The 27,607-nt window shown below is 36.9% G+C and overlaps 1 protein-coding gene across 2 annotated transcripts; it reads left to right on the plus strand.

Moving 5' to 3' along the window:
* Positions 1-6: 6 nt before the first annotated feature.
* On the plus strand, positions 7-27,428 carry LOC137174565 (uncharacterized). Of its 2 annotated transcripts, none has more exons than XM_067579947.1 (11): positions 7-238; positions 738-919; positions 1,181-1,321; positions 1,980-2,118; positions 2,533-2,710; positions 3,645-3,786; positions 22,093-22,236; positions 22,995-23,047; positions 23,156-23,611; positions 23,736-23,815; positions 25,628-27,109. In XM_067579947.1, exons 1-11 carry the CDS (start codon positions 125-127, stop codon positions 25,733-25,735), a joined length of 1,737 nt encoding a protein of 578 aa, XP_067436048.1. In that variant the 5' UTR covers positions 7-124; the 3' UTR covers positions 25,736-27,109. The 2 variants fall into 2 exon arrangements, with proteins under 2 accessions (XP_067436048.1, XP_067436047.1); XM_067579946.1 differs by lacking the exons at positions 7-238; positions 738-919; positions 1,181-1,321; ... (1 more) ...; positions 2,533-2,710; positions 3,645-3,786 and adding exons at positions 16,172-16,380; positions 16,882-17,063; positions 17,346-17,486; ... (1 more) ...; positions 19,071-19,248; positions 20,126-20,267 and having other exon boundaries at positions 25,628-27,428.
* The last annotated feature ends 179 nt before the right edge of the window (positions 27,429-27,607 follow it).

A 27,607-nucleotide genomic window follows, 5' to 3' on the forward strand; every position in this document is an offset into this window, starting at 1 on the left:
TCCGTGTAGGTCACAGACAAATAAAAAGGGAGTGAGAGAGCGAAAAGAGGCTGTCTTTGGAAGTACATGGGTTAGTGTTGGTATTCATTTATCATCTTTCTGTAGTGTGGTGATTATATTCACTATGTTGCACCTTCTGCTGCTGCTGCTGCTGGTCTGCAGCTCCCAGGCCAGTCATTTTTATGGGACAGTGATGACCTACTACCCAAAAAACACTCACGCAGATGGATCTGTCACGGTACGTACATTTTCTTTCTAATCCAAGTTGTTCACCTTTTGAAAATGCAATAAGAAGAAATTTGACAGCACATAAACTTTTGACAGTGTCCTGTAAATAAGTCTGACCTTTAAGGAATAAAAACAGAAAAAACAATATTTCTGGGATTTGGGTAATTATATAATTATTCAAAAATATACTGTACAATAAAGGATTCAAATTAGATTTTTTTCCCAAAAAATGATTCACAGACTTTTGAAAACATCTTTCCTTGAGGTTCTTGTTGTTTTTAATCACCCGCATAAAACAATGTGATTTCTCTGTTTGGAAATCAGATCTTGTGATACTTATCCTGTTATCTCAAGAAAACAAGATAGATAATTTTATTAAGATACTTTTGTATATCAGCAGGTTCACAGATAAATGTCCTCAAAGTATCATCTTTTCCCAAGTTAACATCCCTTTTGTATCATGGCTGTTTTCATTAATGCCATAACATCTCTTCATTATAATACTACAGGTGGTAGTTCGCTATAAGTCGAACTTCCATTCTTGCACAAATGAAGCGTGGACGTGCCTCAGCGGGAATTGTGGAAGTGAGAGCTTAGTGACGGGCAACATCGACAAGGAGAGCGGTGCATGGTGTCAGACAGAGGGAATCTCAACTCGGCTGGTTCCCAGCAACACTCCGTTTCAGCTGAAGTGAGTGTACTTTGTAAAAATTTTAATTGGTAAAGTCCATCCATCCGTTATTTCACGGCAGGCCAAACATTGTCATTTTCGAATTGTCACTGAAGGCCACCTCCACCAAAGTTTGGAGGTGGTTTGGATTTTTTTTTTTTCATGCCAAAGGTCAATGTTGATGTGCTGGTGCCTCCTGGAAAGCCAATTATTTATTTGCACATGGATGCAGGTTCTGTGCAGCAAAATAATAACAGATTTTTCCATGAAATTCCACCAAAGGTTGGCAGGCGGCAACTGGATAGATAATACTAAAAATAACATTGTAAGTTGGAGAGCTGTGACTCTGGTGGAACTGAGGAAACGGTCAGACACCGGCCAAGCCAACACATCACCACAGACTACCATCCTGCCTGTTGCGAGGTAAGCCTACTCACTGTTTTTCACTATTAATTACTGTATGTCTTTAAACAATTTTGTTGGGTCACATTTTGATTAAATAATCTGCATTAATATTAAAAAAAAAGACAACATTTCTGTCCAGTTATTTTATCCATAAACAGGTTTTCAATTAATTTGCTCAGAAAATTTACAATATAAAAAGATATATCTATAAAGATATCAACTTCTCAGTATAAAAATGTGTAGTAATGTATTCTGCAGCTCAAGTGTCACCTCCAGCATTCCCTGCTATAGTTTATTTCTTAGGGTGTACTTTGTAGGGTTTTTATTTTACCCCTGAGGAGACTTGTTATGCACAGAAAAAGGTATTAAAAAGGACTGCTTTATGGGCAAACACCTTTAAAGGGGAAATCTGTTGACTTGTGTTCAAGTTCAAGCTTGAATTCAGAAAGGTGCATGGTAATTTCCTGGAGAAAACATCTAAGAAAAAGTAATTAAGGTTCTGTAGAACTCAATTAGAATGTCATTCACTAGACTGACAGTTGACCTTTACCTTTATCTCTCCAAAACAGGTCCAACATGTACTTTGGCACAGGTTGGCTGCCTGAAAAATGCTTAACATGCACAATGCCAAAGAACCTCAATCTCATCTCAGTCTCTCTCTCTCTCATTCTCTCAGGGTTCCTTCAAACTGTCGGAGAGATTTCAACCTTTTGGCGTTCGACCCTGATGGAGACGACGTTAGATGCAGATATGGAAATGACACATTACAAGAGTGTAACCCCTGCACACCACCATCTGTTCTCAGCCTGTCATCAGTGAGTAGCCATTGTCTACATTAACTCTTATGTAAATAAATCTCATGTTTGTTAAAAAAATGGGCAGATACTGATGCAACAGACACTAGCGCTTGAAGATGACACCATTATAATCCAAGTCAACATATTTGGCGCAAATAAGTAAAGTCAGTCCAAAAAACACATATTTATCGTGGTTTTCAAGTGAGAATACAATTTATGAAAACACCATTATATCAATGGTGAACAGCCTTGTTGTGTGGAGACCACATTGTTCCAGTTTTCCAAATTGTGAAAACAAGTAAAAAAACGAAAGCTGATCATAATTTTGACTGGTGTTAAAATAGCTTTATAGCCTTAATTTATTACATGAACTGAACTAGTGGGTTTGAGGTTGTCTCTAATTTTCTCTGACTCTGGTTTATTCTTTTGCAGTCTTGTACTCTGTCATTCAGCCCCACCAGTAGCAGTAATGAAGGTGCGTACGTCGTGCAGCTGGTGATGGAGGACTTTCCCAGAGAGACGATCAACCTGATTCAAACCAATGGTTCACAGGAGGTGAAAACTACCAGCAATGCTATCAGCAAAATACCTGTCCAGTTTGCATTAAGGGGTAAGATTTGATGTTTTGATAGCCTGGATTTATAGCGGATATTGACTAAGTGAAAACATTTGTTTTGGAGTGCATATCTATGTTAGTTGGCACTATGGATGGCAATGTTTGTCTATTGGTCGGTAGGTCCACCTCTTTGGTTCAGACTGAAATATCTCAATAACTACTTACTGTACAAATGTTCGTGGTTTCCAGAAAATGAATCCTAATGACTTTCGTGATTCCTTGACTTTTCTTCTAGTGCCACCATGAGGTTGACATTTGTGGTGTGAAATGTCTCAACAACTATGGGATGGATTGTCAAGAATTTTGCTACAGACATTTATATATAACCCCATCATCAGGCCAAAATTTCATTTTGTCCAATATTTTAGTTTATGACCAAATACCTGCAAAACCAATGACATTCACATCAGCCTCAGCTGTACTTTGTTTTTCATGCTAATTAGCAAATGTTAGCATTGTGAAATGCTAAAGAAAGATGATAAACAAAGTAAACATTATACTAGCAAAACATAAGCATGTTAGCACGCTGACATTAAATGTTGAAGCCATAGACTCTTAAGGGGACAGTATGCTTTGACAGAACTGCTTTTAAGATGGCCAAACAGCTTTGGAAATGCCTCCCCTACACCCACACTTTGGCCGATATCGGAATTAGGAGGGCTTTGACAATTTCTGTAGTTTTCCGAATCTGACAATCCAATATTCACACCCACTTCTCGCCATGGTTGGCCTGCTCTTGGAATGTGAGAAAGGAGTCAGGATTTAACTTCTCTCTCAAGCGCTGTTTTATAACCAGTTATTAGGATTCATCTTCTGGGGGCCAACAACATTTTATGGCAATCCATCCAACAGTTGCCAAGATATTGTAGTCCAGACCAAAATGGTAGATTGACTTATGGACAGACCAACCTTTTCTTTATTGTTCCAGTGGATCCTGTGGTGCCATCCTGCACAGAGGGACTCTACCTGCCCAAGTTCCTGCCTCCAACCCCAGCCAACAGAGCTCAACTGTACACCTCTGTCAATCAGACCCTGGAAATCAGAATCAATGCAGAAGCAAATAACTCCACGTAAGTCAAAAGAGACCACTTTTAAAAGGATTTAGATATCAAAATACGACAGGCAAATGATCTCCTGTGGAACACTCTCTGATTAGACAAAAAGTAGTTATCCATGTTAGATGCACAAGGAATCTGATCTGTTGTGTTGTGTAACCCCAGTGCCAATGCACAAGGCTGGTTTGACAAGAGTGCAACAGTACCAGTTGTATAGTGATGTTAGGATGTTCGGATTTTAACCACATCACAGCACTGAGACAGCTCTTGTGAAGGTCTTCAGTGACATCCACTTAAAAACAGTTGCAGAATTTCAGTCTTAGTATTACTAGATCTCAGTGCTACATTCAACATTGTCGACTACAACATATTACTAGATGGGAAAACTGGATGGGACTTTCTGGCACAGTACCAAACCGGTGTGAATTTTTACTTAAAAAGCAGGAGCTACTTTGTGTCTATAGGTAATTACACATCTGAGAGGGCAAAAATGACATGCAGAGTTCCCCAAGGCCCCATTCTGGGGCCTCTTCTGTTTAACATCTACATGCTCCCACTGGCTCAGATTATGGAAAACAACAAAATATGTTACCATAATTATGCAGACGACACACAAATTTACATAACCATATCACCAGGGGACCATAATCCCATACAAGCACTGAGTAAGTGCATTGAACAAATCAATGACTGGATGTACCAGAATTTTCTTCAATTAGGCAAAGACAAAACTGAAGTAATTGTTTTTGGAGCCAAGAAAGAACGACTAAAAGTGGAATAACTTGTCCATGCCTTTATCTTCAGTAGACTTGACTACTATAAGAAAGTCTTTACAGGTGTCCTTAAAAAATCAATCAGACCATTGCAGCTGATTTAGAACACTGCTGTTCGAGTCCTTACTAAGACTAAGAAAGTGGATCACATCACTGCAGTTCTGAGGTCTTTACACTGGCTTCCTGTTTGTCCAACAATTGATTTCAAAATACTGTTGTTGGATTGTAAAGCACTGAATGGTTTAGGACCAAAATACAATTCTGATCTTCTACTACTTTATGAACCTTCCAGACCTCTCTGGTCATCTGGGACAGATCTGCCTTCAATCCCAAAGTCAAAACTAAACATGAACAGGGAGTGTTCAGATTTATGCTCCACATATCTGAACAAACTCCCAGAAAACTGCTGGTCTGTTGCAACTCTAAGTTCTTTTAAATCAAGGCTGATGACTTTTCTGTTTGCCACTGCCTTTGATTAAATCAAATTTGAGGCTTTTGATTCATTTTCCTGCACTGCACTGCAACTTTAATTCTCATATTTTATCATGTCTTATGCTATTTTAGCTTATATTTATTTTGGATTCTCCAGACTCTTTACCAACTATTTTTAATTGTATGTTAATTGAATGTTGTTTTATGTGTTTCTTTTGCACTTTGTCTTAATGCTTTTAGTGTTTATGTGAAGCACTTTGAATTGCCTTGTTGTTAAAATGTGCTATACAAATAAACTTGCGTCGCCTTGCCTTACAGACAGTAGGTTAATTAGAAACAACAGTATGCATTCAAAGCCAAAAGAATACCTGAAATACTTCCTACAGTACATTGTGTGTAAGCACCTGCTGACTTTGCACCATGATTCAGAAATAGTTTCACAAGTGTAGAGTTTCAAAGGTTAATAATGGTTAGCTCATTTGACTCAACTGTCATGAAGGAAACAAAATTAAAGAGAAAGCCGAGTCAGATGCCAAAGCGACAATCATGCCATCACGGAAAACAACTTTACTCCATTCGTGGGTGGGGAGGATTTGGAAATGTGTATTTAACTTGACAAGCCTTTTTTTCTCTTCTCTTTGTTACAGGATCTCTGAGCTGCTGTTCAGCGGGCCACACAACATAGATGAGACTACATCGGGAACAGGACGGTTCATCCTGAGATGGACACCGTCTGAGAGTGAAAATGGAAAAAGCTACCCTGTCTGTTTTGTCATCCAGGCAGAGTCGAGGTCAGTCCCATGAACATTATCCTTTAGAGAAGTATACGGAACAACTGTAGAAGTACCTTAATTAAAAACTGAGCACTCAACTGTTGCTTATGGAATACGTTTTAGGTCATTAATGCATACATTTAGGTATAATAAAAGAAAGGTGTTTTGGGGAATGTTATCAGTTGAGAGAGTAGCATTATCTGCTTTAATTTTTACTTTTTCCTTCAAAATTCACTCATAACATTACTTCTGTGTAGTCTTGGTTATTGAACTTTAAAGGAATAATTTCACATTTTGTGAAGATTGATACCACTGTTATGTCTGTACAGCAAATATGAAGCTACAGCCAGGAAATTAGTTTAGCTCAGCATAATGACTGGAAACTGATGGGAACCAGCTAGCCTGGCTCTGTCTGAAGGTAGAAAACTTCTAATGCTCATGAATTAACACATTAGATCTTGTTTAATTGGTACAAAAATTAATGTGTAAAAAATAAATTAATTTGAGTGATATCAATCTCCTCATCTAACACTCAGAAAGAAAGCATATTTCACAAAATGTCAAACTATTCCTTTAAAATGGAAGAATGTTTGCGATAGCAAGTTTTGTCCCATCTGCAAGAGTAGCCATAAATAAAATTAACTGTTGAGCACTGTATGTATGGACACTTACATCTGCATTACATTTCTCTCGAACAAAAACTGTCTGTTAAAATATTTAAAAATAATTTGCAGCATCATTTTGTAAATAAGCTACAGTATTGATTTATCTCCACAGTTCAGCCAAATATCACTCGGAGTTTAGATGTGTCATTGTGACCGTTGGAACTGGTGAGTAGAGCTCTTCCCTGTTTTTTCATGTTTTAAATTCCATTGATGATTTCCTGAATTAATAAAATGAATGTATAATCTATCTTTTATATTCACTTTTGTTTACAGAACGAATAACCACTACACCAACTAAAAGTACAACCACCATTCCCTCTACTACTACACCACAAAAGACAACCACTTTTTCTTGGACAACTACACCACAAACCACAACACCCAACAATACATCTACTACACAAAGTTCAACATATGTCCCCTCTACAACTGCAAGTGCAACCACTTTTTCTTCGACAACTACACCACAAACCACAACACCCAACAATACATCTACTACACAAAGTTTAACAATCATCCCCTCTACAACTGCAAGTGCAACCACTTTTTCTTCGACAACTACACCACAAACCACAACACTCAACAACACATCTACTACACAAACTTCAACAAACGTCTCCTCTACAACTGCAACCAATTTTTCTTCGACAACTACACCACAGACTGCAACACCCAACAATACATCTACTACACAAAGTTCAGCAAATGTCTCCTCTACAACTGCAAGTGCAACCAATTTTTCTTCGACAACTACACCACAAACCACAACACCCAACTATACATCTACTACACAAAGTTCAACAAACGTCTCTTCTACAACTGCAAGTGCAACCAATTTTTCTTCGACAACTACACCACAAACCACAACACCCAACGATACATCTACTACACAAAGTTCAACAAACGTCTCATCTACAACTGCAAGTGCAACCAATTTTTCTTCGACAACTACACCACAAACCACAACACCCAACAATACATCTACTACACAAAGTTCAACAAACGTCTCCTCTACAACTGCAAGTGCAACCACTTTTTTTTCAACAACTGCACCACACACTGCAACACACAACAATACATCTACTACACAAAGTTCAACAAATGTCCCCTCTACAACTGCAAGTGCAACCACTTTTTCTTCAACAACTGCACCACACACTGCAACACACAACAATACATCTACTACACAAAGTTCAACAAATGTCCCCTCTACAACTGCAAGTGCAACCACTTTTTCTTCGACAACTACACCACAAACCACAACACTCAACAACACATCTACTACACAAACTTTAACAAACGTCTCCTCTACAACTGCAACCAATTTTTCTTCGACAACTACACCACAGATTGCAACACCCAACTATACATCTACTACACAAAGTTCAACAAACGTCTCTTCTACAACTGCAAGTGCAACCAATTTTTCTTCGACAACTACACCACAAACCACAACACCCAACAATACATCTACTACACAAAGTTCAACAAACGTCTCCTCTACAACTGCAAGTGCAACCAATTTTTCTTCAACAACTGCACCACACACTGCAACACACAACAATACATCTACTACACAAAGTTCAACAAATGTCTCCTCTACAACTGCAAGTGCAACCAATTTTTCTTCAGCAACTGCACCACAGACCGCAACACCAAACAATACATCTATTACACAAAGTTCAACAAGTCCACATTCAGTTGCTTCACCTCAAGACACAACTCTCGACATCTCAAACAACTGTGAGTATGACGAATGATGATGTTTTAACCATCACTGAGTGGCCTATGAATGTATTTTATTACTGTATTACTTAGTTTCAGCACCCCTCTGGCCTTCATTGTAATGTAGCCATTGTGTTTCTAGTTGTTGTAGGTCTGAATATGAGGATTTCCTCTTCATCTTCACTATCTGAGGACTACATCAGAAATACTGTCATACAACAGGTAAATCTCTTCTCATCCAATCGTGTCAAAGCATCAGATGGATGCTGTGGATATCTTATTTACTGATATACTGATATAGAATTTGTAACAAATACATGAATAAACAAGGGTAGGTGCCAACGTGTGTCATTTGAGAGACAATGTCATGTAACATATGCCTGCACACTAACCATAACAATCACAATCTTTTAAGTTAAAGGTGCAGTGTGTGGACTTAGTGGCAACTAGTGGAACAGACTTGGCAGAAATGGAATATAATATTCATAAGTTTGTTTTAATTAGTGTATAATCACCTGAAAATAAGAAGCCTTTAGAAGTCTTTGAAGAAGTCATAAGAAGTCTTAGTCTTTGGAGCCATTTCTAAACAGACTAACGTGCCCATACTCTTCATGATGAAGGAACGTGTGATCCAGTGTAGTGACGTGGCTCATTGACATGTTTTAATCATTTTTGGATGCTTAAATTTGTGAAATGAGGAAGCTTGAACAAGGTAGAACTGACGTACAGTAAATCTGTGGTGTTTTGAACAGCAGCCAGAAGCCATCAATCATATTACAAAGCTGACAGATGTGTTCAATTGTGCAGAGTGCAGTTCCACAAAATAGTGATTATAGCTGAAATGTAATTGTTTTTCTGTTAGTGAACCTATTTGATGTGTTTATTTGACAAACTGGGACCAAAGACAGCTGTTTCCATTAAAAAAGAGTGAGCTGGTGAATCTGTTGGAGCCAGAAAGGGTAGATGGGAATGTCATTACTACCATAACTACTAGCACTGGTACTAATACTGTTCTTCTAGTTGTCATAAGTCTGAAAGTGAAGTTTTCTTGCTCTTACTACTTGACTGCTACAACAACCACAATTATTACTTTGGCTACTTTTATTAGTGTCTGTATTACCCATAGTGATTAGAGATGTCTGGCAATGTACCAGTACTACTGTCAATTACATAATAGTAGCACTGGTACATTGCCAGACTTCTCTCATCACTATGTTTGCAATGCAGCAGAAATGTCTGTTAGAAATAACTTCTTTTTGAGATTGATCAAACCAGAGCACACAAGCTCATTGAGGCACATAGAAATATTTTTCACATTACAAATGAACAGTACAATATGGTATTTTGAAGGTCAGTGCTGATATTTTTTATTTTGAAAGTCAGTGCTGCTAACAGACGATATGTTGTAATTTTAAAAAGGAAATAAAATATGCCTTCATAAATTGCAGAGTGTGGCACCAAAAATCCAATCACAGGCACCAACGTAGATGGTTAAAAGTAGAAAGCCTTCAATAAATATGGGCTCATACTGTACATCATTAAAAAAAGTGTACACTTCCCATCATCTTGGTGTCAGCATATTTTTAGGGACCGAGCCCAAGAGGCAGAGGACTACTGTAAAACAGTAGTCCTCGCCTAAGGGCGAGGACCCTATTGTTTTTCGTGGCCCGTAGGAATGTCGTAGAGAGATCAAACCAAAACTCTCAACTAACTCAAATTATTTGTCTCATCAAGACCTACAAATCATACGCTGACACCCCTGACCTAAATCCAACAGGAAGTCCACAATCAGCCTTTCAAAATAAGACTTTGCCCCAATTTTGGACCCCGAACAAATGCTATCTCCTCTGAGGGCGTTAATGGTATCTGCTTCAAACTTTGATACATGACTTATGACACTGTGCTGAAAAAAAGTTGTTAAAAACTTTGTAATAACTGACCAGTTTGGATTTTGTAAGCCCTGAAAGTTGCATGTGCCAAATCACACCTTACGAAGTAAACCAATGGGGATCTATGGGCATGAACTTTGTGTCAAACAAAGGCTCCTGACTTCTTAACTATAAGTCTGACCACTTTCAAACCTGTATCAATGGATTCACCACAAAATTTCCTACTAAAAAATGATTTTTAATATAAGATGTAGCCAAAGTCATGGGATTTATGAGGAGATTTCACAAAAAGCGTACTCTAAAATCCTCCTCTCCAACTGCTCCTGATGATGTCACTCCCACAGTGCTGTGAAACATTCCGCAATACACACTCATTATAAAATCACAGGAGGAACAAGAAAAGACTTTAAAACTCACACTCTAATATCTCAAAAACAATAAAAGATAGAAAAAACATGTAAATTCAAGATTTGCAGGTCAAAGTCTCGTGACTCATTTAAAGTTCAAATGAAGACTGTATCTAAAACTATGTGGAGGCAGTAAATGTTCAAAAAGGTGTGGGTTCGCTCACACTCTCCATTCAAATCAAACTTTGACCAGGTGATGTGGGTTAAAAGTCTTTCCTTTTCTAAAAATAGACTTGATGAAAATTAGGAAAATAATTTGTTTGACAAACTCATCAAAAGTTTTCAATTTACTGATTGAAATTCAAGTGAATGGGTCCAAAATTTGCATGATTTTGATGACACAGGTGTGAGCAAGACAGACATGTCTCACCCTGCAGAAAATTCTCATCCTGTCAATCAATCTTTCAAAATAAAAGCACACCATACTTGTAATAAATATCTCTCATTTTTAAAAAGCAAAATGATCTGATCCCGACGGGCAAGAGTGTGAGGTCCCGACCAACACTGCTTGCAGCTTTAATTTGTGTTGATCTTTAAGTTGGTTTTCATCATTACACAAAATTTTAAATTGGAAAGAAAAAAGTAATGTTTTGATGAGTTCTTAGAGCACTGAAACTCCAGTCAAGCCCTTCATTTAAGCCAAAACTGGTGTTGTTAACAGCTCTTCAAGGCAGGGAGACCAAACTTTAGGGGGTTACCAAGAACTTGGTTGAATTTACCACACATACACAATATATTGATGTCAGTATCCATCTGAGATCAAAAGTGTCAAGAGAGAATGTTTCATATAAGCACAGTAGAGTTTTGTTCCTCCTGACTGAAAACAAATGTTGTTCAGAGTAATCTGTACCAGTTCTGCCACATCATAATATCATATTTCAGATAACAGTGATCATATTTCAGCACCACTTTTTGTTCCCTTCTCCAGCTTAAGGATGATCTGGTGAGACGTGGGCTGCCATCAGACATCTCTCTACGCCTGGTGAGCAGCATGAAGCTGGAAGTCAGGAAAACAACTGCTGGTGGTTCATTGTGAAACTCTACTGACCCCTGCAGGGAAGTTTTGTTTTCAGTTGTCTGACATTTACTGAACAAATATCAGTCATTTTCTACAGTTTTTTATTGTTGTTGTTGTTTTGTTTTGTTTTTTACAGTAGTTTTAGTTTTTGAAAAGAAATGTGAATATTTTTTTAGCATAATGTTTGCAGTTTAGATGTACAGCCTGTGTGTGAGCAGAAATTAGCAACACACATAACATTATTTTTACGCACTATTTTTAATATAGAGCATTCTTTTGAATTAGATAATCAAATTGATTAGTCAACCACTTTATTACTCTTCTGTTTGTTTATAAAATAATAATGATTCAGATGGCTTCCATGTTTCAAATAACACAACATCATTGTGCATGCTCACACTTTTAATTACAGTGAAACAATTTATTATCAGTATTTAAAATTATATGGTGCAACTGAATTGAGTATTTAAAATCTAAACAGTGCGAGAAAGTGCAATCAACTGCTTTCTATTTGTAGCATACAGTCAGACACCGAACCTCACAGAGAGATTTAGGGATGTTGAATCTGCTTGGAGGAAATAAATGTATAACACATTTTCTCCCCTTAAAGTCAGAGTCCTTTATTCTGCTCCTTCTGGCTGTTTTTCCTCCAATAGGTTGGCAACCTTCAAAGACACAAACTACTTAAGCCTGTGGTTGTAATGGCTTTATGTATGAATGTAAAAACATGTTTCTGCTGAAGAATTTTTTAAAAAGTTTTTATTTTGCTAACCAACAACTGTCTTCAGTGTTTTTGCTGCTGTTGCTGTTGATTTTGTGTACACCATGGACCTATTTGTGGCCACAAATGGCAAGTACTGGATAGCACACATTGAATTTTCTTTGACTTCCCAACTTTCATCATTGTAAGGCGAACGTACTGAGTTAAAATGTTGTGTAAAAACAGCTGAAGTAGAACAGTCTTTTAAAGGACCAGTATGTAGGATTTAGTGGCATCTAGAGGTGAGGTTGCAGATTGCAACCAACTGATAACACCTCCCCAGGCCATGTACTGTACCATCCTCCACCTCCCCAGACCTGTCATCCTCAAACTGTCCACCAGATGCCCTCAGACTTTCCCTCCTTTCCCCATCGACACAGCTGTTCCCACTTCACTCATCAGTCCTGCAGTTACCTGACCTACTCCACCCATCCTCACCTGCAACTCATTCCTTCATCAGCCACTTACTTCATATACTGGCCCAGATCCTTTTTTTCCCCTTGTCAGTTCATTATTGATGTCATGTTGCTTTTTGTCAGTGCTTTCGGGGTTTGTTTTCGGTTACCTGGACCTGTACAATATCTGCACCTACTTGCCTGTCTGGACTTCTCCATATCTCATCCCTGCACCTCTGTGGATTTAATACTACTGCTATTTAGACTGTTTGGACTTGCTACTCATGCCTGTGAGCTTTTGTATCTTCACTTTTGACAATAAATTTACTGAACTGTCCATGCCTGACTGTATAGTCTGCTTTTGGGTCCCTACCCTGCTGCCTGATACACACCACCTGTGACAATTGTTATTCTTTCTTCTGGCTCCAAACTAGTTGTACATGTACTGAACACCCGGTTTCCTGGATTGATAAAGCTAATATATAATCAATCTTTAATTTTCAATTTTGTTTATGGACCCGACAACTAACACAACTGCATCCACTCATTCAACAACTACAGTAACAACTACACCAGAAACCATAATCACAACACCAACTGTCATACCCACACAAATTACGACTGTTGCCTTTACAACAACACCAACAGCAACAACAAGTACCCAAAGTCCTACGATTGTAAGTATGACAAATGTATGTTTCATGCTGTGATCATCCATGTGATGTCTATAAGTAGGAACAAGAGGTAAAAACGATGAAAACAGATGTTACAACATCAGTTGCTGCATTGTTCTCCCTGAACTTGACACTGTATATCATATTTGATATCAAGAGTCATAGAATCATCACTGTATGAGGGTTCCTTTTTATTTTCTGGACAAAAAATCCCCATTTGCCTTGGTGTGCAGGTTTTCTATGCATATCAAGTTTTGTTCAGATGATTTTTTTTTTAAAAGAGGAATTTGGATGTGCTTAAAATTTGTACCTGGTATATAATCTCCTTTACTCAATTTCAGCACCCCATATTGTGTAATAACTAGAGTAGTCACTTTTCTATTGAAAACACTTCAAAGATGTAAAAAACAAAAATATGTAATGATGTGGCTGAGTTCAAAGCATATAGGCCCAACATCTATGGAATTACCTGTTAATCTATCCGTAAACTAACAATTGTTACTCTTTGCTAATGTAAACACTGCTGAGGTTAAAAAGTAGTGCTGACACCCATTGTCCACTGGGTGGCAGCACAGGATGACTGGATAGGTGGTGTCTGGTGAGGATCCCTGGTGTCTGGTAACTGGATAGGTGGTGTGCAGTTTGGGTAGGGTTTTGAATTAAAGGGCTCTCCATACCCACTTTCCATTCAGGTTTAGTTTCAAAAGTGAGTGGGACACAGTAATGTTATCTCAAATGTTTAACAACTCGCCTTTGTTTTTGTATAGAAATTTAAAAAACCAAAGGTGGATCATAAAACATTTAAGATTTGGGACACTGTAAGATAAGATTCAATAGAGTCAATATGTTTTATTGTCCAATGCCTGCTATTATTATTATTATTATATTTCTATTATTATTATTGTTGTTGTTGCTGTGCTTCTCTGTCTCTTTCTCCCCTTTCCCCCTCCTTCTTTCTCTCTCAACCAAACCAGTGCTGCTCAAGATTTCCTGCCATTAAAGGGAAGTTTTCTTTTGCTGCTGTTGCCAAGTGCTTGTTCATGGGGGAATATTGGGTCTCTGTAAATTATAGAGTATAGTCTAGACCTGCTCTATGTGAAAAGTGCCCTGAGATAACTTCTGTTGTGATTTGGCGCTATATAAATAAAATTGACTTGACTAGACTTGACTTGACTTGACTTGACTTGACATGCACAGCAACACAGCGAGTGGCAACAATGAAGGCAGTGAAATTTGGCCTCTTTTCATATCTTAAAATATATAATAAAATGAGAGAGAAGAGGAAGATAAGAGAGAGACGAGATAAAATATATACAAATATACATTATATTGCACATTAGTTGGTGCAAAGGTGCAACATTGCACATAAATGGTAAATATATAAATACGTGTACTGCACATAAGTGATGGGAGATAAATACTTCTGTTAAATATATAAATATTGTGTAGTGGGGAAAAGAGTGTGTGTGTTTGGTGGGGGGTGAGTAAGTGTATAGGAGAAAAAGAGAGAGAGACTGTGTGTGTGTGTGTGTGTGTGTGTGTGTGTGTGTGTGCGTGTTAGATAAGATAAGACTTTATTAAGTTCTAGAGAGAATATTTGCATGTTACAGCAGTGCAGGAAACAAGGAAACAGAACTAGGAGTACCGTAATAAACACAACAAAATAAAAAGTCAAGTTAATTAAATCGATATACATTATAATATTATTATACATTATAAACATTATATAAATATTACAATACTTAGACTATATATGACCTGACTTGTGGGTTTTAAAAATAGAAGTTGTGCAAAATACTGTATGTGCAGAAGTAATGGTTCTTATAGACATAGCGTAAGTTATACATGTATATGTTATATAGGTGAAGTAATGAATAAAAAATAAATTAAATATGCAGTGGCTTTACCTATACACAAACACACACACACACACACACACACACACACACACACATATATATATATATATATATATATATATATATATATATAGCCTATCAGTCAAAAGTACAGAATCTCCAAAAGTCCCCATACACACATACATACATTATATATATAAATGCATATATGTTTTTTGTTTTGTTTTTTACCTTGAAATCATTGAAAACAGAGGTTTCTGGATTGAATTACATTTTGTCACGCCAACCTTTGCATTTTTAGACACAGTGGCATTTTTCTTTTGAACGCACACTAAGAACTGGTCCCTCCACCCTATCAGACTTTTGATGGTAATGGTTTTTTTTTCAGACATGTGTCTACCCAGGTGCTGATTCTTTTCAGATGGTTCATTGTTCATTGTTGGGACACAAATTTGACTGTATGTACTCTGTCTTTCTTTGCTCCAGACTAAGTTTTGGAATCAGTCCAGCTACCAATGAAGTGATTTTCCTCATAGTAATAACAGCCAGAAGCCTCTGATGTTTAAGAACTTTTTAAACTTTTAAACTTTTAACATCACATCTAATCCAGGGCCCAGGTGAGTGGTAATTAGTTTGTGATAATTTCGTGCCTCTGAAGCATATACAAACTAAAATTTGCCTAGTCAAATTTAGTCAAATTATCACAGCCTAACTGAGATACAGCAAACCTGGGGAAGATTAGTGTTCCAGTGTAGAAAACTGTCAGCGATATCCTTTAATATGCTCTTAACATCAACAGCTCCCAATTCACCAGTGGTGCAGTCAGACCAGTCATCAAAGAGATGTTTTTTTTGGATGAGATGGTAGATTTCTATCTTCTGTTTACATTAATGTTTCTCTTTATATTTGTCAATTCTAATCATAAACTTGTAACCAGGACATGAGACATTTCCTTATTCAAGACCTTGTGTATTGTTTGCTTTCAATCTAATCATTCTTCCGTGTAGGTCACAGATAAATAAAAAGGGAGTGAGAGAGCGAAAAGAGGCTGTCTTTGGAAGTACATGGGTTAGTGTTGGTATTCATTTATCATCTTTCTGTAGTGTGGTGATTATATTCACTATGTTGCACCTTCTGCTGCTGCTGCTGCTGCTGGTCTGCAGCTCCCAGGCCAGTCATTTTTATGGGACAGTGATGACGTATTACCCAAAAAACACTCACGCAGATGGATCTGTCACGGTACGTACATTTTCTTTCTAATCCAAGTTGTTCACCTTTTGAAAATGCAATAAGAAGAAATTTGACAGCACATAAACTTGTGACAGTGTCCTGTAAATAAGTCTGACCTTTAAGGAATAGAAACAGAAAAAACAATATTTCTGGGATTTGGGTAATTATATAATTATTCAAAAATATACTGTACAATAAAGGATTCAAATTAGATTTTTTTTTTCCAAAAAATGATTCACAGACTTTTGAAAACATCTTTCCTTGAGGTTCTTGTTGTTTTTAATCACCTGCATAAAACAATGTGATTTCTCTGTTTGGAAACCAGATCTTGTGATACTTATCCTGTTATCTCAAGAAAACAAGATAGATAATTTTATTAAGATACTTTTGTATATCAGCAGGTTCACAGATAAATGTCCTCAAAGTATCATCTTTTCCCAAGTTAACATCCCTTTTGTATCATGGCTGTTGTCATTAATGCCATAACATCTCTTCATTATAATACTACAGGTGGTAGTTCGCTATAAGTCAAACTCTCACTCTTGCACAAATGAAGCGTGGACATGCCTCAGCGGGAATTGTGGAAATGAGAGCTTAGTGACGGGCGACATCGACGGGGAGAGCGGTGCATGGTGTCAGACAGAGGGAATCTCAACTCGGCTGGTTCCCAGCAACGCTCCGTTTCAGCTGGTGTGAGTGTACTTTGTAAAAATTTTAATTGGTAAAGTCCATCCATCCGTTGTTTCACGGCAGGCCAAACATTGTCATTTTCGAATTGTCACTGAAGGCCACCTCCACCTGGAATCCAAACCACCTCCACACTTTGGTGGAGGTGGTTTGGATTTTTTTTTTTCATGCCAAAGGTCAGTGTTGATGTGCTGGTGCCTCCTGGAAAGCCAATTATTTATTTACACATGGATACAGGTTCTGTGCAGCAAAATAATAACTGATTTTTCCATGAACTTCCACCAAAGGTTGGCGGGCAATAGCTGGATAAACAATACTAAAAATAACATTGAATATTGGAGAGCTGTGACTCTGGTGGAACTGAGGAACCGGTCAGACACCGGCCAAGCCAACACATCACCACAGACTACCATACTGCCTGTTGCGAGGTAAGCCTACTCAGTTTTCCTTTATTAATTACTGTATGTATTTAAACAATTTTGCTGGGTCACATTTTGCTATCAAAATATATTTAGCACTTCAGTAACTTACATAAACAACGAGGTCAGATTGATGGTGTTTGTGTTTTCATTTGAAAACAGCTGTTTATTCCATCAAACAATATAAATTTGTCATCCCTCAGAGATGTTTATACTGTGGTACCTATCCTTTAGTATCTCTGGGTGTTGCAAATCAATGAACAGAACTTTAAATGCATTATTGGATTTTTCATTTGATTAAATAATATGTGTAAATGCTGCATTAATTAAAAAAACATTCAAAAACAAAAAGATATATCTATAGATACCAATTTCACAATATAAAAATGTGTGCTAATGTATTCTGCAGCTCAAGTATCACCTCCAGCATTCTTTGCTATAGTTTATGTCATAGCGTGAACTTCGTAGGGTTTTTTATTTTATCCCCGAGATTGAAACTTGTTATGCACAAAAGAAGGTATTAAAAATGACTGCTTTATGGGCAAATACCTTTTAAAGGTGAAATCTGTTGACTTGTGTTTAAGTTCAAGCCTAAATTCAAAAAGGTGCATGGTAGTTTCCTGGAGAAAAACATTTAAGAAAAAGTAATTAAGGTTCCATAGAATTCAATTAGAATGTCATTCACTAGACTGACAGTTGACCTTTACCTTTATCTCATTAAAAACAGGTCTGACATGTATTTTGGCACAGGTTGGCTGCCTGAAAAATGCCTTACATGGAAACTCATGCACAATGCCAAACAGTCTCTCTCTCAAATTCAAATTCAAATTCAAATTCAAATTCAAATTCAAATAAGCTTTATTGGCATGACAGATCAGAAACCTATATTGCCAAAGCAGTACAAAAAATTGTAAACGTTGACGGATGATTAATATTTACACAATAATATGTAAATATCAACAATATAATTAAATACAATATTATAAAAGGCATTTAAAAAAATTCTCTCTCTCTCTCTGTCACACACACACTCTCTCTCAGAGTTCCTTCAAACTGTCTGAGAGATTTCAACCTTTTGGCGTTCGACCCTGATGGAGATGAGGTTAAATGCAGATATGGAAATGACACATTACAAGAGTGTAACCCCTGCACACCACCGTCTGTTCTCAACCTCTCATCAGTGAGTAGCCATTGTCTACATCAACTCTTATGTAAGTGAATCTCATGTTTTATAACAAACTGGGCAGATACTGATGCAACAGACACTAGCGCTTGAAGATGACACCATTATAATCCAAGTCAACATATTTGGGGCAAATAAGTAAAGTCAGTCCAAAAAACACATATTTATCGTGGTTTTCAAGTGAGAATACAATTTATGAAAACACCATTATATCAATGGTGAACAGCCTTGTTGTGTGGAGACCACATTGTTCCAGTTTTCCAAACTGAAAACAAGTAAAAAAACGAAAGCTGATCATAATTTTGACTGGTGTTAAAATAGCTTTATAGCCTTAATTTTATTACATGAACTGAACTAGTGGTTTTGAGGTTGTCTCTAATTTTCTCTGACTCTGGTTTATTCTTTTGCAGTCTTGTACTCTGTCATTCAGCCCCACCAATAGCAGTAATGAAGGTGCGTACGTCGTGCAGCTGGTGATGGAGGACTTTCCCAGAGAGACGATCAAACTGATTCAAACCAATGGTTCACAGGAGGTGAAAACTACCAGCAATGCTATCAGCAAAATACCTGTCCAGTTTGCATTAAAGGGTAAGATTTGATGTTTTGATAGCCTGGATTTATAGCCTGGATGGCAATGTTTGTCAGTTGGTCGGTAGGTCCACCTCTTTGGTTCAGACTGAAATATCTCAATAACTGCTTACTGTACAAATGTTCGTGGTTTCCAGAAAATGAATCCTAATGACTTTGGTGATTCCCTGACTTTTCTTCTAGCGCCACCATGAGGTTGACATTTGTGGTGTGAAATGTCTCAACAACTATGGGATGGATTGTCAAGAATTTTGCTACAGACATTTATATATAACCCCATCATCAGGCCAAAATTTCATTTTGTCCAATATTTTAGTTTATGACCAAATACCTGCAAAACTAATGACATTCACATCAGCCTCAGCTGTACTTTGTTTTTCATGCTAATTAGCAAATGTTAGCATGGTGAAATGCTAAAGGAAGATGATAAACAAGGTAAACATTATACTAGCAAAACATAAGCATGTTAGCATGCTGACATTAAATGTTGAAGCCATAGACTCTTAAGGGGACAGTATGCTTTGACAGAACTGCTTTTAAGGTGGCCAAACAGCTTTGGAAATGCCTCCCCTACACCCACACTTTGGCTGATATCGGAATTAGGAGGGCTTTGACAATTTCTGTAGTTTTCCGAATCTGACAATCCAATATTCACACCCACTTCACGCCATGGTTGGCCTGTTCTTGGGATGTGAGAAAGGAGTCAGGATTTAACTTCTCTCTCAAGCGCTGTTTTATAACCAGTTATTAGGATTCATCTTCTGGGGGACAAACAACATTTTATGGCAATCCATCCAGCAGTTGCCAAGATATTGTAGTCAAGACCAAAATGGTAGATTGACTGATGGACAGAACAACTTTTTCTTTATTGTTCCAGTGGATCCTGTGGTGCCATCCTGCACAGAGGGACTCTACCTGCCCAAGTTCCTGCCTCCAACCCCAGCCAACAGAGCTCAACTGTACACCCCTGCCAGTCAGACCCTGGAAATCAGCATCAATGCACAAGCAAATAACTCCACGTAAGTCAAAAGAGACCACTTTTAAAAGGATTTAGATATCAAAATACGACAGGCAAATGATCTCCTGTGGAACACTCTCTGATTAGACAAAAAGTAGTTATCCACGTTAGATGCACAAGGAATCTGATCTGTTGTGTTGTGTAACCCCAGTGCCAATGCACAAGGCTGGATTGACAAGAGTGCAACAGTACCAGTTGTATAGTGATGTTAGGATGTCTGGATTTTGCCCACATCACAGCACTGAGACAGCTCTTGTTAAGGTCTTCAGTGACATCCACTTAAAAACAAACAGTTGCAGAATTTCAGTCTTAGTATTACTAGATCTCAGTGCTGTATTCAACACTGTCGACAAAAACATATTACTAGATGGGAAAACTGGGTGGGACTTTCTGGCACAGTACCAAACCGGTGTGAATTTTTACTTAAAAAGCAGGAGCTACTTTGTGTCTATAGGTAATTACACATCTGAGAGGACAAAAATGACATGCAGAGTTCCCCAAGGCTCCATTCTGGGGCCTCTTCTGTTTAACATCTACATGCTCCCATTGGCTCAGATTATGGAAAACAACAAAATATGTTACCATAATTATGCAGATGACACACAAATTTACATAACCATATCACCAGGGGAACATAATCCCATACAAGCACTGAGTAAGTGCATTGAACAAATCAACGATTGGATGTACCAGAATTTTCTTCAATTAGACAAAGACAAAACTGAAGTAATTGTTTTTGGAGCCAAGAAAGAACGACTAAAAGTGGAATAACTTGTCCATGCCTTTATCTTCAGTAGACTTGACTACTATAAGAAAGTCTTTACAGGTGTCCTTAAAAAATCAATCAGACCATTGCAGCTGATTTAGAACACTGCTGCTCGAGTCCTCACTAAGACTAAGAAAGTAGATCACATCACTGCAGTTCTGAGGTCTTTACACTGGCTTCCTGTTTGTCAAACAATTGATTTCAAAATACTGCTGTTGGATTGTAAAGCACTGAATGGTTTAGGACCAAAATACATTTTTGATCTTCTACTACGTTATGAACCTTCCAGACCTCTCTGGTCATCTGGGACAGATCTGCCTTCAATCCCAAAGTCAAAACTAAACATGAACAGGGAGTGTTCAGATTTATGCTCCACATATCTGAACAAACTCCCAGAAAACTGCTGGTCTGCTGCAACTCTGTTCTTTTAAATCAAGGCTGATGACTTTTCTGTTTACCACTGCCTTTGATTAAATCAAATTTGAGGCTTTTGATTCATTTCCTGCACTGCACTGTAACTTTAATTCTCATATTTGATCTATCTTATGCTATATAAGCTTATTTTTATTTTGGATTCTCCCAACTCTTTACTAACTATTTTTAATTGTATTTAAATGTTGTTTTATGTGTTGCTTTTGCACCTTGTCTTAATGCTTTTAATGTTTTATGTGAAACACTGTGAACTTGTTGTTAAATGTGCTATACAAATAAACTTGCGTCGCCTTGCCTTACAGACAGTAGGTTAATTAGAAACAACACTATGCATTCAAAGCCAAAAGAAAAGATGAAATACTTCCTACAATACATTGTGTGTAAGCACCTGCTGACTTTGCACCAATTAGGATTAGTTTCACAAGTGTAGAGTTTTAAACGTTAATACTGGTTAGCTCATTTGACTCGACTGTCATAAAGGAAACAAAATTAAAGAGAAAGCTGAGTTAGATGCCAAAGCAGCAATCATGCCATCACGGAAAACAACTTTACTCCATTTGTGGGTGGGGAGGATTTGGAAATGTGTATTTAACTTGACAAGCCTTTTTTTCTCTTCTCTTTGTTACAGGATCTCTGAGCTGCTGTTCAGCGGGCCACACAACATAGATGAGACTACATTGGGAACAGGACAGTTCATCCTGAGATGGACACCGTCTGAGAGTGAAAATGGAAAAAGCTACCCTGTCTGTTTTGTCGTCCAGGCAGAGTTGAAGTCAGTCCCATGAACATTATCCTTTAGAAAAGTATAGGGAACAACTGTAGAAGTAACTTAATTAAAAACTAAATTGTGTTGCTTACAAAATACATTTCAGGTCATTAATGCATACATTCAGATATTATAAAAGAAAGGTGTTTTGGGGAATGTTATCAGTTGAGAGAGTAGCATTATCTGCTTTAATTTTTACTTTTTCCTTCAAAATTCACTCATAACATTACTTCTGTGTTGTCTCGGATATTGAACTTTAAAGGAATAATTTCACATTTTGTGAAGATTGATACCACTGTTATGTCTGTACAGAAAATATGAAGCTACAGCCAGGAAATTAGTTTAGCTCAGCATAATGACTAAAAACTGATGGGAACCAGCTAGCCTGGCTCTGTCTAAAGGTAAAAAACTTCTAATGCTCATGAATTAACACATTAGATCTTGTTTAATTGGTACAAAAATTAATGTGTAAAAAATAAATTAATTTGAGTGATATCAATCTCCTCATCTAACACTCAGAAAGAAAGCATATTTCACAAAATGTCAAACTATTCCTTTAAAATGGAAGAATGTTTGCGATAGCAAGTTTTGTCCCATCTGCAATAGCAACCATAAATAAAATTAACTGTTGAGCACTGTATGTATGGACACTTACATCTGCATTACATTTCTCTCTTGAACAAAAAACTGTCTGTTAAAATATTTAAAAAACAATTTGCAACATCATTTTGTAAATAAGCTACAGTATTGATTTTTCTCCACAGTTCAGCCAAATATCACTCGGAGTTTAGATGTGTCATTGTGACCGCTGGAACTGGTGAGTAGAGCTCTTCCCTGTTTTTTCATGTTTTAAATTCCATTGATGATTTCCTGAATTGATAAAATGAATGTATAATCTATCTTTTATATTCACTTTTGTTTACAGAACCAATAACTACTACACCAACTAAAAGTACAACCACCATTCCCTCTACTACTACACCACAAACCACAACATCCAACGATACATTTACTACACAAAGTCCAACAAACGTCTCTTCTACAACTGCAAGTGCAACCAATTTTTCTTCGACAACTACACCACAAACCACAACACCCAACAATACATCTACTCCACAAAGTTCAACAAACGTCTCCTCTGCAACTGCAAGTGCAACCAATTTTTCTTCAACAACTTCACCACACACTGCAACACACAACAATACATCTACTACACAAAGTTCAACAAATGTCTCCTCTACAACTGCAAGTGCAACCAATTTTTCTTCAGCAACTGCACCACAGACCGCAACACCAAACAATACATCTATTACACAAAGTTCAACAAGTCCACATTCAGTTGCTACACCTCAAGACACAACTCTCAACATCTCAAACAACTGTGAGTATGACGAATGATGATGTTTTAACCATCACTGAGTGGCCTGTGAATGTATTTTATTACTGTATTACTTAGTTTCAGCACCCCTCTGGCCTTCATTGTAATGTAGCCATTGTGTTTCTAGTTGTTGTAGGTCTGAATATGAGGATTTCCTCTTCATCTCCACTATCTGAGGACTACATCAGAAATACTGTCATACAACAGGTAAATCTCTTCTCATCCAATCGTGTCAAAGCATCAGATGGATGCTGTGGATATCTTATTTACTGATATACTGATATAGAATTTGTAACAAACAAATGAATAAACAAGGGTAGGTACCAGCGTGTGTCATTTGAGAGACAATGTCATGTAACATATGCCTGCACACTAACCATAACAATCGCAATCTTTTAAGTTAAAGGTGCAGTGTGTGGACTTAGTGGCAACTAGTGGAACAGACTTGGCAGAAATGGAATATAATATTCATAAGTTTGTTTTAATTAGTGTATAATCACCTGAAAATAAGAAGCCTTTAGAAGTCTTTGAAGAAGTCATAAGAAGTCTTAGTCTTTGGAGCCATTTCTAAACAGACTAACGTGCCCATACTCTTCATGATGAAGGAACGTGTGATCCAGTGTAGTGGCGTGGCTCATTGACACGTTTTTAATTACATAATAGTAGCACTGGTACATTGCCAGACTTATGACACTTATGACACTGTGCTGAAAAAAAGTTGTTAAAAACTTTGTAATAACTGACTGGTTTGGATTTTGTAAGCCCTGAAAGTTGCATGTGCCAAATCACACCTTACAATGTAAACCAATGGGGATCTATGGGCATGAACTTTGTGTCAAACAAAGGCTCCTGACATCTAAACTATAAGTCTGACCATGTTCAAACCTGTATCAATGGATTCACCACAAAATTTCCTACTACAAAATGATTTTTAATGTAAGATGTAACCAAAGTCATGGGATTTATGAGGAGATTTTACAAAAAGCGTACTCTAAAATCCTCCTCTCCAACTGCTCCCGATGATGTCACTCCCACAATGCTGTGAAACATTCTGCAATACACACTCATTATAAAATCACAGGAGGAACAAGAAAAGACTTTAAAACTCACACTCTAATATCTCAAAAACAATAAAAGATAGAAAAAACATGTAAATTCAAGATTTGCAGGTCAAAGTCTCATGACACACTTAAAGTTCAAATGAAGACTGTATCTAAAACTATGTGGAAGCAGTAAATGTTCATAAAGGTGTGGGTTCGCTCACATTCTCCATTCAAATCAAACTTTGACCAGGTGATGTGGGTTAAAAGTCTTTCCTTTTCTAAAAATAGACTTGATGAAAATTAGGAAAATAATTTGTTTGACAAACTCATCAAGAGTTTTCAATTTACTAATTGAAATTCGAATGAATGGGCCCACAACTTGCATGATTTTGATGACACAGGTGTGAGCAAGACAGACATGTCTCACCCTGCAGAAAATTCTCATCCTGTCAATCAATCTTTCAAAATAAAAGCACACCACACAATATCCCTCATTTTTAAAAAGCAAAATGATCTGATCCCGACGGGCCAGAGTGCGAGGTTCCAACCAACACTGCTTGCAGCTTTAATTTGTGTTGATCTTTAAGTTGGTTTTCATTATTACACAAAATTTCAAATTGGAAAGAAAAAAGTAATGTTTCAATGAGTTCTTAGAGCACTGAAACTCAAGTCAGCCCTTCATTTAAGCCAAAACTGGTGTTGTTAACAGCTCTTCAAGGCAGGGAGACCAAACCTCGGGGGGGTACCAAGAACTTGGTTGAATTTACCACACATACACAATATATTGATGTCAGTATCCATCTGAGATCAAAAGTGTCAAGAGAGAACTTTTCATACAAGCACAGTATAGTTTTGTTCCTCCTGACTGAAAACAAAAGTTGTTCAGAGTAATCTGTATCAGTTCTGCCACATCATAATATCATATTTCAGATAACAGTGATCATATTTCAGCACCACTTTTTGTTCCCCTCTCCAGCTTAAGGATGAACTGGTGAGACGTGGGCTGCCATCAGACATCTCTCTACGACTGGTGAGCAGCATGAAGCTGGAAGTCAGCAACACAACTGCTGGTGGTTCATTGTGAAACTCTACTGACCCCTGAAGGGAAGTTTTGTTTTCAGTTGTCTGACATTTACTGAACTAATATCAGTCATTTTTCTACTGTTTTTTATTGTTGTTGTTGCTTTGTTTTTGTTTTTTTTACAGTAGTTTTAGTTTTTGAAAAGAAATGTTTAAGTATCTTTGAAAATGACCATTAACTTTTGTTTGTTTTGTTTAGTTCTATGTGCCGTCTAGATATTGATGCTGTCATATGTTGGAAATGTTCCATTGATATTAAAAGAAATGTTAATAAAGCCAAATATCTAAGGAAATTAACTTTCATTTGTCCCTCATAAGATTAAAGTTACTACAAGGAACTTTTAACTGGTTATGAAACAGTGTCATGAAGCCTCTGTATGACCAACATAAGCAGACGAGACCATCAGAGAGAAGATTGGCCATTTCTATATAATTATTCTGTCTAATTCTATTCCCTGCGAAATCAGATGAAATGATTTATGGCACACAGACCGGAAGAGCCTTTGTGTTTAGATTACATTTTTCATTGTAGCATGAGGGAGTAAAGACATTACTAAGACGAGGGGAGGCTATTCAATTCATTTGATAAAGTTAAAAGTAAAGTTGGCTTCCCAATTCATTTTAAAAAGAGAGAAGAAGACAGAGAGAGAGAAAGCAGTGGTGGTCGAGTGAGCTAGCTAAAGCACAAATAAACACTCCCACACCTCCACACAACCCTTCGAAAAGATGCCACATTGCCGGATTTGGTGGTGAATGCATCCTTAAATTTACACATACAGTTCAAAAGTATAATCAAGTGTGTTCCAAAAGCCATTTCAAGTTGAATTTGTTAATTTGGATATTAGTTTGTTTGTTGATTTGTAATGTCTAATGTTTAAATATTCAAATTAGGGCTGAACAGTATATCAATGTTTTATCAATGTCATGATATAAGACTGCATATCGTCTGGAATTTTGGATACCATAATATTGTGATAAAGCATAAGAGTTATCTTTTTCTTTTACTCATTTTAACCCTTTAAAACCTGGATTGATGTCAGATTTCTTGTGTTTAAATGCTTGTGAAAGGCTGCGTTCAGATGCCTTTTTTACGAGCTTTAAAGGATGCATTGCAATAAAGGGTACAGTTTTTCGTATTAATTTTTTATTAGACTTTTGTAGCCATTTTATTATTTGTTTCTACTTGCGTGGTCATCTGATCTAAATTGCTAAGTATTGTTCATCAAAAATTTAATTGTGGAAATATTTTGTGAAAGAACCAATATATCACAATATTGGTATTAGGTCAAAAATGTCATATTGGATATTGTCCATATCACTCAGCCCTTGTTCAGATTTTCCATTGCAAGTTCATTCTGCTTTACTATTTTAATTTATTTAATTATTTATTTTTTAATATGTATTACATATTTGTATTAAATATTATTTTTGTTTTTATTAGTTTGTATGCATATTTTATTTATTTATATACAAAATGCGTGTTGTTTTTCTTCTTCTTTTTATTATTACTTATCATTATTATTATTATTTGTATCTTGGATGGTTTGATATGTTTTAAGAGATTGGTTTGTCAGCTTTTGATTGCAAATTATGTCCCATTGCAGATTAATTATGCTTTACCATTTAAATATATTTGAATTTTTTTGTTATATTTCTTTAATTTAGTGTATATATGTATGTGTGTTTATGTAGCGTGTGTGTGAGAACAGGTACGGTTTCCTCTGGTGTAATTTTTAATTTGTATTGTTAAATATTTTCATATTGTTGCTACAGGCATTAAGTTTTAATTATATGGTATAACATCTGTTGGGGGGGTCTCCTGCAAATTTTCATTATTTCATTGTTTATTTCAGTGTTTAAAATTATTATGCAGACA

Source organism: Thunnus thynnus, chromosome 22 (genome assembly GCF_963924715.1).
Source record: "Thunnus thynnus chromosome 22, fThuThy2.1, whole genome shotgun sequence".
Lineage (NCBI taxonomy): Eukaryota > Metazoa > Chordata > Actinopteri > Scombriformes > Scombridae > Thunnus > Thunnus thynnus.

Coding starts and splice junctions, on each gene's coding strand:
- LOC137174565 (XM_067579946.1), top strand. CDS start 16,264: ATGTTGCACCTTCTGCTGCTGCTGCTGCTGCTGGTCTGCAGCTCCCAG. Junction 23,612..23,735: donor TCTCAACATCTCAAACAACT/GTGAGTATGACG, acceptor TTGTGTTTCTAG/TTGTTGTAGGTCTGAATATG. Junction 23,816..25,627: donor GAAATACTGTCATACAACAG/GTAAATCTCTTC, acceptor TCCCCTCTCCAG/CTTAAGGATGAACTGGTGAG.